The 16,580-nt window shown below is 39.5% G+C and overlaps 2 protein-coding genes across 2 annotated transcripts; both read right to left on the bottom strand.

Annotated features, from left to right (window-relative positions):
• Positions 1-600: 600 nt before the first annotated feature.
• On the bottom strand, positions 601-4,593 carry LOC101467305 (extracellular calcium-sensing receptor-like). The gene is made up of 9 exons (XM_014408840.3): positions 4,484-4,593; positions 3,884-4,178; positions 3,654-3,740; positions 3,178-3,447; positions 2,730-2,942; positions 2,371-2,646; positions 1,825-2,049; positions 1,599-1,722; positions 601-1,511 (listed from the first exon to the last, which is right to left on the bottom strand). Exons 1-9 carry the CDS (start codon positions 4,591-4,593, stop codon positions 601-603), a joined length of 2,511 nt encoding a protein of 836 aa, XP_014264326.2.
• A 3,929-nt stretch (positions 4,594-8,522) lies between these two features.
• Positions 8,523-14,037, bottom strand: LOC101467010 (extracellular calcium-sensing receptor-like). The gene is made up of 9 exons (XM_004558257.6): positions 13,928-14,037; positions 13,353-13,647; positions 13,125-13,211; positions 12,651-12,920; positions 12,227-12,433; positions 11,874-12,149; positions 9,763-9,990; positions 9,551-9,674; positions 8,523-9,433 (listed from the first exon to the last, which is right to left on the bottom strand). Exons 1-9 carry the CDS (start codon positions 14,035-14,037, stop codon positions 8,523-8,525), a joined length of 2,508 nt encoding a protein of 835 aa, XP_004558314.2.
• Between the last annotated feature and the right edge of the window lie 2,543 nt (positions 14,038-16,580).

Here is a 16,580-nt window from a genome sequence, read left to right as displayed (position 1 = left end):
GTCCAATGCCACATCTCTAAGCGCATACCTTTCCAGTTTATCAAAAACTATCTGTTCAAATGTGTCAAAAATTTTCTTCCTGTTAATTTTTTTGTGTTTATGTGTGTGCCCGCTCTCTCTTTATTTACATAAAATGCAATTAGGTGAAAAACGATATCCACTTTATTCAAGCTGGTGAAGGGGGAAGATCCATGTCCTATGTATTTTTAATGGATTCATTCAAAGTTCATGAGGATGCAAAAATTGTTAGGATGATGTAATTGAACACTAATCAATTAAGATTCATAGGAACAATTTTTTTTTAAATTAAATAAACAAAAAAATCTGTATGTTTAAATTCGGGTTAAATTTCACGAATAAACATCAACGAGTAGGTAATTACATATTAAGAGTAAGATTAGTGTGTACGTTAGCTGCATCTTAAAAAATAAATGAAAGTAGAATGAATCACAATATTTGTACATTTGCAATCATGTGACACCAGCGCCAAGATTTGAAAGAAATATAAAATTAATTTAAATACACATTTTTTTTTCTGTCTGGAGAAAAACTGAAAAGAGAAAAGTTTCTCTCTCCATTCTTTTGAAAATAGTGAACTGTTTATGACTCAACGCCACGACCCATAACAGCTTTCTTTGTGTTCAACTCTGGTCTCAACAGGATTATGTAACATTTGGGTCCAAACAGTGTGATCAAAAGTCCAAAACCTGAAGCCAGGATGGCAAACACCTCCACTGCATCTGCAAGATTTCCTGGTGAGCTGACATAAGCAGGAACAAAGGCCACCCACACAGCACAGAAGATCAGCATGCTGAATGTGATGAGCTTGGCCTCATTAAAACTATCAGGGAGATTCCTCACCAGGAATGCAATTAGAAAACTGAGGAAAGCCAGCATGCCAATATAGCCCAATAACACTGCAAAACCAACAGTGGACCCAACTGCACACTCATACACTATCTTATCATTGTGGTATTGGGTGTTTTTATGTGGAGTTGGAGAGGAAGAGACAAGCCACGTAGTGCAGATGGCTGCCTGAATAGATGTAAGAAACAGAACTGTTCCTCTCTGCTGCATAGCACCAAACCACTTCAAACTGGTTCCCCCTCCTGGCTTGGAGGCTTTGAACACAGCCAGAACAACCATGGTTTTTACTAAGATGCATGAGACACACAGCACAAAGCTGATCCCAAATGCTGCGTGTCTGAGTTGGCATGTCCATAGCCTGGGTCGTCCGATAAACAGCAATGAACAAAGAAAACATAACTTAAGTGACACTAATAGCTGGAAACTAAGTTCTGAATTGTTGGCACGAACTATAGGTGTTGTGCGATGGCAGATAAAGATCCCCAGAACAACAGCACATATAAATGTTCCCAGTAAGGAGGTTGCCATCAAACAAATGCCCAAAGGGTCATGATAGGATAGAAACTCTGTCTTCTTAGGAATACAGTGGTCACGCTGGGGGTTTGACCAAAAATCCTCTGGACAACTGGTACACTCCAAGGAGTCTGATACAAAAGGGAACATTGGTGAAATGCATATTATTCTTCATAATAATGAAATTAAATATGTCATGCAAAAAGAAAAATACGTACTGCTCTTATTAGTGATTTTTCCTTCAGAACAAGGGATGCAGTCAAAACAGCATTGGGGTTTCCCCTTCTCTCTCACCATGTGGGTACCAGGAGGACAGTTCTCACTACACACTGATTGAGGTGGCTATAGGATGAAATTAAATAGCTTTGCTATGAGTTAATTAGCTTTTACACTGATATATACTGGACATATGCCAAAAGTTAACTTTTAAAACTCATATCTAACCTTTTTCGATTCAAAGTTCCAGAAGATTCTGTTTTCATCAAGTATGAGTTCTTCACCTTCACCTGACCCCTTAACTTCACCCACACTTTGAACTTTAGTGCTTCCATCAGGGAGCCACAACCAGTTCATCACATCATAAATTGGCTCCACATCACCATTCTCATCAAATGACACTTGATCACCAAATGGAGTGGTGAAGTTCACTCTTTCCAAGTAATAAATAAGCTGTTAAAAAGGAAAGTATAATAAATAAATTACTTTTCACACTGAGGTGAAAAGTTACCTAGTATGGCATCCAGTATTAAATAGTCAAATAGAATATTACATCACTAGTAATGATTCATGCATACATGCCTCTGATCTAAATATATCAACTGCTAATTTTTGGGGGGAGTGCGGAAAATCTGTTGAGCTCACTCCAGCTTTTTCATAGTTAATATTATCACATTGTATTTAATCCTACATGTTAAATTCTGTGGTAAATTCTATCCTGAAAGTAATTTTAAAGCAAAGAATTTATAAACAGAATGTAAAATGATATCACACCTGCCAAGGCTCCAGTGATTGCAAAGTGGCACAGCTGTTCCCACTGAAAGGCCCTCTTCCTGGCTTGCACCGCAGCATTTCATCAAGCGAATATGCCAGTGCATAAACAGCTTTGTACACATTATACTCAGGCCGCAGGTCGGAAACGTCCAAGAACTCATTGTCCACATTTTTCAGATCTTCCTGTCCGGTGCATATTGCACCTCCACCTTCCAGCCAGCCTGCTGGAGCTGGTGCAAATCTGCACTGAAAGGCAAATTCCCAAAACTGGTTCACCTGAAATATTTTAATATTGTTTTTTACACATCATGAAAATATATGATTCTTCCAACTAGTATATTAAAAAGTTAAACTCCCACCATGCTATTTCCATAGCTATTGTTGTGATGTCGATCAGGACGTATTTGTAACAGGAATTCCCTGAGCCCTGGTATTTCTCCTCGACGAATAGCGATGCCCAGTGTACCACCCAGGTATGGCATAAGTTGAGGTGTTTGGAGCACATCAGGTACTGCTACTGTCCAACTTTCACTGGCCATCCACTGTATGCCAGTTAGATTTTGCCTCACTACCTGTGAATTAGATTAAACCTAATAGCATACATACACCTACACCATCTATGAAGTGATATTGTAACTACAACTTCTTTAGTGACATTATCATGCAATTGAAGTCATTATTCATCTTCAACTGAATGATTGGTTTTCTGTACTCATTCAAATAGGATGTAATACATGTTTCACACAATATACTTTTGTGATTCAGACCTATGAAACTAGTAATAATTAAAGATTTGTAAAGCCAAACCTCTTCCATAAGATTTATCACGCGACTGTAATGTTCAAAGACAATGACAACCCGAGCTGTGGATTTTTTCATCACATCAACAATCCTCCTGAGTTCATCTGTGTCTTTGCTCCAGGGCAAAACCTCGGTGTAGGCCAGGCAAGATTCACCCGAAAGACTCAGCTCAGACTGAAAGGATCTGGCTGCATGAAGTCCATAATCGTCATCAGTGACAAGCAGACCTACCCAAGTCCAGCCAAAGTGTTTTAGAATCTGAATCATAGCACGTACCTAAGAGTAAATGAAGAAACAAGAACAATTTTCCACATGATTATTTTTGCATCAGTTTCCAATGCACACCACAGCTTTATGGTCACAATTTAGCTTTTTCTCATACAAAAAAACTGTAACTGAAAAGTATATTGTTGCAAAGCAGGTAATTTCTTTAACCAGAATTCATTAGCTTTTCCATTTTAACTTTGTTGACAGATTTTCACCTGGAAAGCATCACTTGGGATCGTTCTAAAGAAGGATGGATACTTTTGATGGTCACTCAGGCAGGAACATGTGGCAAAATAACTCACCTGTTAAAAATAGAGACTATATGCAGTGATATCCAACATTTTTTTTAACTTTGTCATGCATTGCTTTGTACAAGTGGTTCTACATTTGCTATTAAATGAAAACAATCAAAGAAAACTGTTACATGGTCAAGCAGAAAACTTACCATAGGTACTCTGTACAAACCTAAGACGCTGGAGATGGCAATAGAAGGTGTAGAGGACGGATCACCCACAATCCCTATGACTGGAGGATTTCCAGAACATGTATCATTTAATATAATTTTCTCTTCTTGACTATTGGCTAATGATAATGCTGCACGGAATCCAATTCCAAGTTCTTGGCAGCTATCATAGAGAGTATATCCCACAGTCACATTAGGTAGCAGGTTTGAGTTTCTGTTGATTTCATCAATAGCAAAGGCCATGGTTTGTGCGAGCTTAAATCCTAGGGCATAAACACTAAGACAAGAAAAGGTTAATTATTGAAAAAATACATTTTCCTCAACATAGATATTTATCTAAGATACTTAACATGTGGCAAAATTACTTATTTTCATAGGCAAATAAAGAAACTGAATAACAATTAACAGGATATTTTGATGAACAAATATAAATTTATAATTCAAGATACATGCATTTATCCTGAACGATTTTAAACTGAAAAGTACAGTTACCTTAGGCATGAATTAAAAACCCATATTTCCATAACAATAGTTTTCATTTCTTTTTTTTCTTTTTCTATGCTGTTTTCCTGTCATACTTACCCACTGCAAGTAGGCTGTTGTGGTTGTGAAGTAAAAGACTGAATAGCAACACTTGAAAAGAAGTGGATTTGAAACAGTCCCCCTAGAACCACATCTCCAGTCTTGTACATCCCATTTAGATCAAACTGTCCCTGTAACTGACATGAGAGAGAAAACTGAGAAAAAGATATGACCGAGGTAAAGTAGCAAGACAGCAAAACAAGCAAGAGCAAATTGGTTCTCATGACAGCTTTCTGAATCACTGATCCCAGTCATTAGGTTTTATTTCTATGTCATTCTCTTTTATTGACATTTTGTGTTGTTTAATCTTGCACACCAACCATTAAGGAAGAAGGGTGAGTATGGGTGGGGCCTAAATGACTTGCCATTTGAGACATTTTGTTTTTCTATCCAGTAACTTAATTATTTACTACTGTGAGTTAATTAGTTATCAGCAAAAAAATCGCTGAAGAGTAACATTTTTGTGTTCTGTTTATTTATTTTTGTGTTTATAAGTGTCATAAAGGAAGAATGAAGCCCAAGTCACATAAAATCGTATTCAGTTTATACCAAGGTTTATAACAACACTTATTGTGTTATAGCACCACTGGGGGGGGGGGGGGGGGGGTTGTCCTGCTATTGTAGTAGCTGGGGGAGTCTCTTACTGGGTGTGTGAGTATTCTGTGGCAGCCATTACATGCTGCCATTTTAACAGGCCGGCACAGGCGCCTACCCATTCTACCAAATGTATGTACAGCTGGAGTAGAGCCATGGAGCCCTGGCTTGTATGTCCTTATGTTGCTGACATCAAACAAAGATCTGTTGTTCGATTTAACTGACTGGCCTCGAGTTATCCGGCTAACCTCTGCACCACATGCCCGCTGGACCTGCTAGCCGCTTCTTCCTCAGAAGACTGCTGTTACAAACTGGTGGCTGAAAAGGGACTGTTACAGGTTCATGTTCAAAAAGGCCATATTAAAATTATTCTTATTATTAAAATTGAGTTGAAACAGAAAATAAAACAATTGAGGTGTCAAAAAATCCAGTGTATGGGTAGGTAGCTGATTGCAAAGGGCAAGGGGAGACGCTAGTGGGGAAGAGTGTCCTGAGGGCAAAGCAGAATTGAGGGACAGTCCAAGGGATGGCCTAGTTCAGGGGTAGAACAGGGCAAACTTCCAAACTTTTATGGAAGTCGAGCAGTTGTTCACAATGTTCCCTCTAGTTTTTCATTTATCTGAGCGAACACACAAACTCCCTGAGCGGTCCCTTGAACCACTGTGAGCAACATTAGGCGTATGCACTGTGGTCACGCCAGCATCGAATCCATCCAAGTTACATGGTTTATTAAAATAATCAAATTACTGCATTTACATTTATGTTAGACTACTTTTAATGAACTTCTTTAGCCCACTTACAATGAAAATTTAAAAAAATCTTGTTCATAACCTGTGTAGTATGTTAACACTATTGGAAGTTAAAAATAACTTGAACTTAGCAATTAATTATATGGTTACTTCTTTAAAAAAGTAACTGAGTAATGCAAACAACAAAGTTTTTTGCAGCTGTTTACCTAAAAATGCAGCCAAGGCGTTTTTAGGTATTTCAAACTATTGACAGAACAATCAGCTGTTCTGCATCAAATTTGATGCCACACAAATTATTTATGCCACTCCAAAAATTATTTCTGTCCACTATGAGATAAAGGAGAACATCACAAGCCTGATACCTGCAGGCCTGACAACAGGAGATCTATCACTCCTGTAACACCTGTAACATTCAGCAGTGGCCTCATTGTTCTGACGCACACAAGAAAACTATTGACTACACTACACACTAACTACGGTACACAAGATTTGCACTAAACATTGCAAATCTCTCACATCTCAGAACACCGCCGTCACTCCTAAAACTTCCCCCTTTCCTAAACAACTAAATGCCATTTTGCCATATCATTTTTGGATTTTTTGGTTTTGTTTTTGCTCACAGGCATAACGCCGTTTTTACCGTTTCTTCCCACAGTAAATATAAACAACGATAGTTCTCAGAAAGAAAACCAAACATTGCATATATTTTTATCATAACTCTGGTTTTACGTGGCCTATCAACACAATTTAAAAACTGGTATAAAGTCCACACTTTTTCCATCAATTGTTCCGTCTGTCATGCTCATATCTCCAGTAGTTGTACACGTTGTCATTAACTTCACTCCATATCAGTCACACCGCTTTGCTAGCTAAAACACCGGTGTTGGCACATAAGGACGCTGTCATAGCCTGTCAACGACATTGATTAGCTGTGTATATACGAATATGAATCACATTATTGGCTGGACTATGGGATAAGGTGGCATTGTTCTAATCCCATACGGGAGCAGCCAGTCACTTACTGACTAACACAGCAAAACAAAATTGTTAAAGTATTAATTTCAATTCAAGTTAGATTTTTTTTTTCTGTGCACAACGCAGATTTTATGTGCGCAGAGACCGAATGCTTGCAATGCACAATTGCGCACGTAAAGGGATTGAGCCGGGGGGGCAGACCAGAGCCCAGCATTGACACGCTCCATTATCTCCTCATTGAATTTCAGGTGTGGGGAGGAGGGAGAAAGGGAGGGGGAGGAGGGTGATGACCTGTCACAGGTTTGGGCGACTGGGGAAGGTCGTGGTTCCTGGTCTAAATCAGCGGTCGCCAACCGTGACAATATTTTCACGGACTGGCCTTTAAGGTGTCGCGGATGAATACAACAAAATAAAATGACAAGGCAAAAACTGTGGTATGTTGTAAATATAATAATAAATCCGAATATGCTGTGTAATTGTGTAACTTTATTGGCAGCGAAATGCGGCAACAACATTGAGAGTAACATCCTCCTCTCTGCCCCTTAATGCTCTCTGGTCACTATGGTCAATATTTCTTGTGGCAGGCTGCCAGTATTTAACCTTCTCCCTCCACAAATACTCATTGTCTTATAAAATCTAAAAGAAAATACAAATTAAAACATCCTAAAATGAAGCTCTCTGTCCCTTAAATCCTAAACAGCACTATCATAAAGCAGCTGTCTCTGCTCGCCTTTCTGTAAAAGTCCCTGCACACCACTTCTACACAACAATGTAACGTTGACAATATAAGAGAACAGTAAAGTATATGAAGTGATTTATGATTTAAATAATTTAACAAATGCTTCTTGACCATTTTGATTGTACATATTTTATTTGACGTTTCCAGTTGATTTTATAGTCTACAAAAAAATCTGGTATACTCTCTATCTCTGTTTATCATCACATTTACATCCATGCCTGTCCTAGAATTTCCAATTATCATAAATTTTGTTTTGCTTAAAATCAGTGATAATTTCTTTTATCTAACAATCATTCTAGTTGAGTCAAATTTTGTGAGGATCTCCAAAAAGTGCTGTTTATGCTCTCCATGACATAAAACGTGTCATCCAAAAATAAATTGAACTGTAATATATCTAATGCTCTACATCATTTTATACAACATCATGAGTTTTGGGCCCAATATTTACCCATGTGCACCTTCCCAACCAATGCCTTGAGGCAACCTTTTTGTGATTTGGCGCTATATAAATAAAATTGAATTGAATCAAATTGAATTGAAGTTGATAAAAGCTCTGGCTGTGTACTTTCTTTGATCGATACCAATGTTTTGTGTTTATGTGTGTAGCCAGTCTCTATTATGTGAACGACGATGTCCACTGTATGCAGGATGGTGAAGGTGGAACATCCCCCTCTGATGTATTTTTAATAAATTAAGTCAAAGCTTATGAGAATATAGAAATTTCTTGGAAGATGCAATAAACACAAGTCAGTATATGTTTATAGGAGCAATATTTAATTTCATTTTCTTCTATTTTTCAACTGCATCATGAAAAACAAAGTAGAATAAATCAAGATATCTGCACATTTGCAGTCATTTAACACCAGCACAGACATTTAAAAGGAATATTAACTTCATTTAAATATAGGATTTTTATTATTTTTTTCTGTCTGTACTACAAAGAGATAATGTGCTTTTCTTTCTTTTGAAATTAGCTGACTTTTTATGATCCAATGCCACGGGCCATAACAGCTTTCTTTGTGTTCATCTCTGGTCTCAACAGGATTATGTAACATTTGGGTCCAAACAGTGTGATCAAAAGACCAAAACTTGAGGCAAGAATGGCAAACACCTCCACTGCATCTGCAAGTTTTCCTGGTGAGCTGATATAAGCAGGAACAAAGGCCACCCACACAGCACAGAAGATCAGCATGCTGAATGTGATGAGCTTGGCCTCATTAAAACTATCAGGGAGATTCCTCACCAGGAATGCAATTAGAAAACTGAGGAAAGCCAGCATGCCAATATAGCCCAATAACACTGCAAAACCAACAGTGGACCCAACTGCACACTCATACACTATCTTATCATTGTGGTATTGGGTGTTTTTATGTGGAGTTGGAGAGGAAGAGACAAGCCACGTAGTGCAGATGGCTGCCTGAATAGATGTCAGAAATAGAACTGTTCCTCTCTGCTGCATAGCACCAAACCACTTCAAACTGGTTCCCCCTCCTGGCTTGGAGGCTTTGAACACAGCCAGAACAACCATGGTTTTTACTAAGATGCATGAGACACAAAGCACAAAGCTGATCCCAAATGCTGCATGTCTCAGTTGGCATGTCCACAGCCTAGGTCGCCCGATAAACAGCAATGAACACAGGAAACACAACTTAAGTGACACTAATAGCTGGAAACTAAGTTCTGAATTGTTGGCACGTACTATAGGTGTTCTGCGATAATAAATGAAGATCCCCAGAACAACAGCACATATAAATACTCCCAGCAGTGATGTTGTTGTCAAACAAATACCCAGAGGGTCAAGATAGGAGAGGAACTCTGTCTTCTTAGGAATACAGTGGTCACGCTGTGGGTTTGACCAAAAATCCTCTGGACAACTGGTGCACTCCAAGGAGTCTGATACAAAAGGGAACATTGGTGAAATGCATATTATTATTATTATTATTATTATTATTATTATTATTTTTCATAATAATGAAATTAAATATGTCATGCAAAAAGAAAAATACGTACTGCTCTTATTAGTAATTTTTCCTTCAGAACAAGGAACACAGTCAAAACAGCACTGGGGTTTCCCCTTCTCTCTCACCATGTGGGTACCAGGAGGACAGCTCTCACTACATACTGATTGAGGTGGCTATAGGATGAAATTAAATATTAGGCTTTACACTGATATATACTAGACATGTGGCAAAGTTAAATCTAAAAAAAACAAAACATCTAACCTTTTTGGATTCAAAGTTCCAGAAGATTTTGTCTTCAACAAGTATGAGTTCTTCACCTTTGAAAGTTGACCTTTTAACCTCACCCACATTCTGGACTTTAGTGCTTCCATCAGGGAGCCACAACCAGTTCATCACATCATAAATTGGCAATGCATCACCATTCTCATCAAATGACACTTGATCGCCAAATGGAGTGGTGAAGTTCACTCTTTCCAAGTAATAAACAAGCTTTTAAAAAAGGATGCATAACAAGTAAATTACTTTTCACAATGCAAACAGTGGCACCCTGTAAATTATGCATGGCAGACATATTGTCACTTATTTAAACACTTTTATTTCCAGTAGCTGTTTTTCAAACCTCAGCTCTAGCTTTCCATCTGCCAGCCACACATACACAACAACGATAACAACTTCAGTCAAGACCCAGTACAGACTTAAATGCAATGGAGGCGTGATGAGCTGCTGCAGCTCTGTTGTGTCAGCCTCCCTGCAGCGGCGCCACAAATCATGCCCCGCCACATACCCCCATGTCCACCGGGTCGGGTTGAGCAGGTAAGTGAGCAGGTGGTAAAAGTGGAATGGGTAAAGACATCTGCTGGGCACTAGCCGCTCCCACCAAAGGAGTGGGTACAGGTGCGGAGTTAGGGTGTGTCTTGCCGGGTCTCACCCTGAGGACCAGTATGGTGCCAGAACAGATTGGACACCAGCCACTCACATGCGGCGAGGGACGTCAGTAAGGGCAGCGGCAGCAGTGGTAAGGACCCGATCTGAGCTGCCAGACTCTCTATCAACTGCATCCGGCAGTGGGATCTGTCCTACAGCTGTTTCAACTGCCGGTGAAACATCGCTACCTGCTCCCTCTGCGTAGACGGGAGCTTGGCCACCACAACCTGGCTGGCCCGGTCGCGGTTCCACCATGCCCCAATACTGGGTTTTGATACCACTGTAAACGATGCATAGCTGACCCGACCACATTGTCACACTTTTATTTCTAGTTTCTGTTTTTATAATACTCAGCTGCAGCTTTTCCAGCTGCCGGCTGCCACAACGACAATAACTTCAGTCAGGACCCAGTACAGACTTAAATGCAGAGGAGGCGTAATGAGCTGATGCAGCTTCGGTATGTCAGCCTTCTGGCAGCAGCACCACATACCATGCCCCGTCCCCATCCCCACCTAACCCTATATTACATCGCTAGTAATGCTTTATAAATACAAGCTTCTGATCTAAATATATTAACTGCTAATTTTTTGTGGGTGTCAGCATACCAAACTAACTCAATTGACTCAGACCCGAAGTTCTTCAAATGAAAAGTCCATCCATCCATCCATCCATCTTCATCCGCTTTATCCGAGGCCGGGTCGCGGGGGCAGCAGCCTAAGCAAAGAGGCCCAGACCTCCCTCTCCCCAGCCACCTCCTCCAGCTTATCCGGGGGAACACCAAGGTGTTCCCAGGCCAGCCGAGAGATATAATCTCTCCAGCGTGTCCTGGGTCTGCCCCGGGGCCTCCTCCCGGTGGGACATGCCTGGAACACCTCACCCAGGAGGCGCCCAGGGGGCATCCTTGTCAGATGCCCGAACCACCTCAGCTGGCTCCTTTCGATGTGGAGCAGCAGCGGCTCTACTCCGAGCCCCTCCCAGATGGCCGAACTTCTCACCCTATCTCTAAGGGAGAGGCCAGCCACCCTTCGGAGGAAGCTCATTTCTGCCGCTTGTATCCGCGATCTCATTCTTTCGGTCACTACCCACAGCTCGTGGCCATAGGTAGTGACTGAAAGAACAAATGAAAAATTTATTTACAATCACCATGTAAGATATATATCCAAAGTGTGGGGGTTGGGATATCCAGGGATCCATGGATAGGAGGGGGAAAAGGTCCATACAGAGCGTCTTAATCACACACGCCATGCACTTTTCCAGTGTCACTAGATTAAATGTCACTCCACAACTCCACAACTCCAAAACTGGGAGTATGTAAAATCCATTTAGCTCACACCAGCTTTTTAATAGTCAATATTATCACATTGTATTTAGTTCTATGTGGTAAATTCTATCCTGAAAGTAATTATAAAGCAAAGAATTTATAAACAGAATGTAAAATGATATCACACCTGCCAAGGCTCCAGTGACTGCAAAGTGGCACAGCTGTTCCCACTGAAAGGCCCTCTTCCTGGCTTGCACCGCAGCATGTCATCAAGGGAATATGCCAGTGCATAAACAGCTTTGTACACATTATACTCAGGCCGCAGGTCGGAAACGTCCAAGAACTCATTGTCCACATTTTCTAGATCTTCCTGTCCAGTACATATTGCACCTTCACCTTCCAGCAAGCTTGCTGGAGCTGGTGCAAATCTACACTGAAATGTGAATTCCCAAAACTGGTTCACCTGAAATAATTTTTTTATTGTTTTTTACAAGCGATGGAAATTGTTGCAAATAGTACATTAAAAGCTTAAACTCTCACCATACTATTTCCATAGCTGTTATTGTGATGTAAGTCAGGACGTATTTGTAACAGGAATTCCCTGAGTCCTGGTATCTCGCCTCGACGAATAGCGATACCCAGTGTACCACGCAGGTATGGCATAAGCTGAGGTGTTTGGAGCACAACAGCTGCTGTCCAGGCTTCACTGGCCATCCATTGTAGGCCAGTTACATTTTGCCTCACTACCTGTGAATTAGATTACACCATATTCTATGAAAAGATATTGTAACTATAACTTGATTAGTGACATTATCATGCTATTTAAGCTATTATTCACCTTTAAATGAATTCTGCATGAACAATTTTCTGTAATCATTCAAATAATGATGTATCAAATGTTTTACACAATACAATGATGCAGACCTTTGCAATTAATAATAATTGGATTGTTTTAAAGCCAAACCTCTTCCATAAGGTTTATCATGCGACTGTAATGTTCAAAGACAATAACAACTCGAGCTGTGGATTTTTTCATCACATCAACAATCCTCCTGAGTTCATCTGTGTCTTTGTCCCAGGGCAAAACCTCAGTGTAGGCCAGGCAACTTTCACTTAACAGACTCAGCTCAGATTGAAATGATCTTGCTGCGTGAAGTCCATAATCATCGTCACTGACAAGCAGACCAACCCAAGTCCAACTGAAATGCTTCAGAATCTGAATCATAGCACGTACCTAAGTGTAAGTGCATAGACAAGAACAATTTTCCACATGATTATTACACCTTTATGGTGGCAAATTAGCTTTGTTCATAACAAAGTAAAACTGGAACTGAAAAAACATTTTAGTATCATTGTATGCATATTGTTGCAAAGTAGGCAATTTCTTTAACCAAAACATCTTTGTCGACAACAAAAACAATTGTTGACAGATTTTCACCTGGAAAGCATCACTTGGGATCGTCCTAAAGAATGATGGGTATTTTTGACGGTTACTCAGGCAGGAACATGTGGAAAAATAACTCACCTAAAAGATACAGACTACAGATTGTACCGATATTGATGTAGAGATGTCTTAACTTTGTCATGTTACTTCAAGTGTCTTTAAATTTGCAATTAAATTAAAATAATCCAAGAAAACTGTTACATGGTTGAGCAGAAAACTTACCATAGGTACTCTGTACAAACCTAATACGTTGGAAATGGCGATAGAATTTGTAGAAGATGAATCACCCACAATCCCTATGACAGGAGGATTTCCAACACATGTACTATTTAATATAATTTTCTCTTCTTGACCACTGGCCAGTGACAATGCTGCACGAAATCCAATTCCAAGTTCAAGACAGCTATCATACAGAGTGTACCCCAGAGTCACATTTGGTAGCAGGTTTGAGTTTCTATTGATCTCATCAATAGCAAAGGCCATGGTTTGTGCGAGCTTAAATCCTAGGGCATAAACACTAAGAGAAGAAAAATTTAACTGAAAAATATATTTTCATCAAGATACTTTACTGCAACATGTGGCAAAATTACTTATTATTAAAAAACATTATAAAACAATTAAGGAAACTGAATAACAACGATTAACAAGCTATTTTCATGACAAACAATATAGATGCACCAAGATACATGCATTTATCCTGAATGATAATAAATCAGAAAGTACAGTTACTACTATTACAATCTCATATTTCCTTTGCACTAATTTCCATTTCCCTTTTTCCCACCAGCCTTACTTACCCATTGCAAGTAGGTTGTTGTGGTTTTGAAGTAAAAGACTGAATAGCAACACTTGAAAAGAAGTGGATTTGAAACAGTCCTCCTAGAACCACATCACCAGCCTTGTACATCCCATTTAGATCAAACTGTCCCTGTAACTGACATGAGAGAGAAAACTGAGAAGAGGATATAACCAAAGAAAAGTAAGAAGATAGCAAAACAAGCAAGAGCAAACTGGTTTGTAAAGAAGAGGCCATAACAGCTTTCTGATTTTCTGAGCTCAGTCATTAGGTTTTATTTCAATGCCTTTCCTTTGTCTTTTATTGATATTTTGTGTTGTTTAATCTTGCACACCACCCATTAAGGAAGAAGGATAAGTGTGGGCGGGGCCTAAAAGACTTGAAATTGTTTTTGTATTTTTGTATCCATATGCAGTTAAGTACTACTAGGAGTCAATTAGCTATCACCGCCCCCCCCCCAAAAAAAAAAAACACACACACACACACACACACACACACACACACACACTTAAGGATTGACATCATACAATTTTTCTTTGTGTTTTATTATTTACTTATTTTTATTCATTATTTCATTTATCGAGTGACATAAAGTAAGAATGAAGACCAAAACATTTACAGTCTTACAGCCTCTTTCTGAACATGCCTTTAACACCTCACCAAGGAGGCATCCTATTCAGATTCCTAAACCAATCAAACTGGCTTATTTCGATGTGGGTGAGAAGTAGCTCTAGGCTGAGTCCCTCTTGAATGACTATAATCCTCACCCAATCTCTAAAGGACAGCACAGCCCCCCTTTGGAGAAGACTTATTTTCACCATTTGTATCTGCAGTCTCATTCTTTTGGTCAGGTAAGGGTCACAGCATAGATTGACTTGCAAAATCAACAGGTTTGCTGTCTTTCTCCACTCTCTTCATCACCAATGGAGTGTCACCATAGCTGCAGACATGACCCCAATCTGTCTATCACTAGTGAGAGACAGGGTGAGTCCACACTCTTGAACAAGACCCCAAGATATTAAACTCCTCCACTTTTGGCAGCAACTTGTCCCTTACTTAGATTGGGCACTTCAGGGTTTGTCAGCTGAAAACCATTGCCTCTAACTTGGAGTAGTTGATTCTCATTCTTTCCACTTCAAATTTTGCTGCAATGCTGACAACCATCCCAGTATGAGCTGAGACCACAACCTAATGAGGCCAACAGAACCACACCATCTGCAGAAAGTAGAAACAAAAGCCTGAAATAACCAAAGCAAGAACCTTCTTCCTGGTCCATACAAATCTGTGTCCCTGGCAAAGTCCAAACCCTATTAAGAATGAGTCTGACTTGCTGACAATATCAAACAAGCTCTCAAAGCCCTTCACCTTTTTTTTCCACTCTCCACTATCGATGGATAGTGGACAGTTAGTTGGTACCTACCAACTAACTTGGAGCTACAGCTTAGTGAAGCAACTGCAATAATGGAGGCATGGAAGATTGTTGATCAAGATCAAGATTGTTGAAATTTTGCTGGAGGTAGGGATTAAAGATCTTGTAAAGTGCCATTACTGCCAGATGCTCCCAGCAGACCCTAACTATATGCTTGGGACAGGCTTGGGAGAAAACACAGCGACAAGACTGGACACAGAAGGGAGTTGGAAGTGTACAAATTTGTCTTTTATATGCACGGAATAGTTTTCTATAGGAGATTGCTGCAAAAAGTGCAGCCTTACCTAATGTCCACCCTACTGTTACTCATTTTATATTAAGATTTAAAAATCTAGTTGGTAAAGTAAGCCAAAGTATTCAGAATGCGTTACTCTCATTGAATAACGTAACGGAATACGTTACAAAATACATTTTGGGGCATGTATTCTGTAATCTGTAGTAGAATACATTTTAAAAGTAACCTTCCCAACACTGTCTTTGACAAATGACCCAGCACACACAGCATTACAAGTTAAATGATGCAAATGTTTATTCACAGTTGATTTTTAATTCAATTTTCAATTCAATTCTGTTCAACTCAGTTAAAATCTGTTTTATTTATACAGCACCAACAAACAGTCAACTCAAGGCACTTTATATTGCAAGGTTGTCATGGTTCTGGGACATTGTAACCCAGCTTTTTGAACTTCTGATGTTTGGTTGTCTTTTTGTATTCTGGTTTATTATTTAAGATTCATTTAGTAGTTTATTCTATTTTATTGTACATTTAGACTCTCCTTGTGTCTTTATCGTGTGTCCCTTGCTGTGTGTCTGTGTTTCAGTGTGTTTGTGTCAGCCCTTGTGTCTTGTTTCCCTCTGCTGTTCCCATGTTTCCCTCCCTATGTGTCATGCCATGTTTCCCCTGAGTGCTATGTCTTCTGTGTCGCGTCGTTGTTGTGTTGTGCTTTCATGTGTACTCTCTTGTGTCCCCTTGGCTCCTGTGTCATGCAGTATATGAAGTGCTTTATGATTTAAATGATTTAACAAATACTTCTAGATACATCTGATTGCACATATTTTATTTTAAGTTTCCAGTTGATTTTGTAGTCTACAAAATAATAAAAAAATGTAATCTGGTATAGTCTCCATTTTGACGTTATTTATCATCACATTTACAAAAGATCATGAGATTTGGGCCCAATATTCACGCAGATGGAACTCTGTGGGAAAACCATTGCTCAAAAAT

Source organism: Maylandia zebra, linkage group LG14 (genome assembly GCF_041146795.1).
Source record: "Maylandia zebra isolate NMK-2024a linkage group LG14, Mzebra_GT3a, whole genome shotgun sequence".
Taxonomy (NCBI): Eukaryota; Metazoa; Chordata; class Actinopteri; order Cichliformes; family Cichlidae; genus Maylandia; species Maylandia zebra.
Note: the sequence above shows the minus strand (reverse complement) of the source record. Positions and strands in the feature narration are given on the sequence as shown.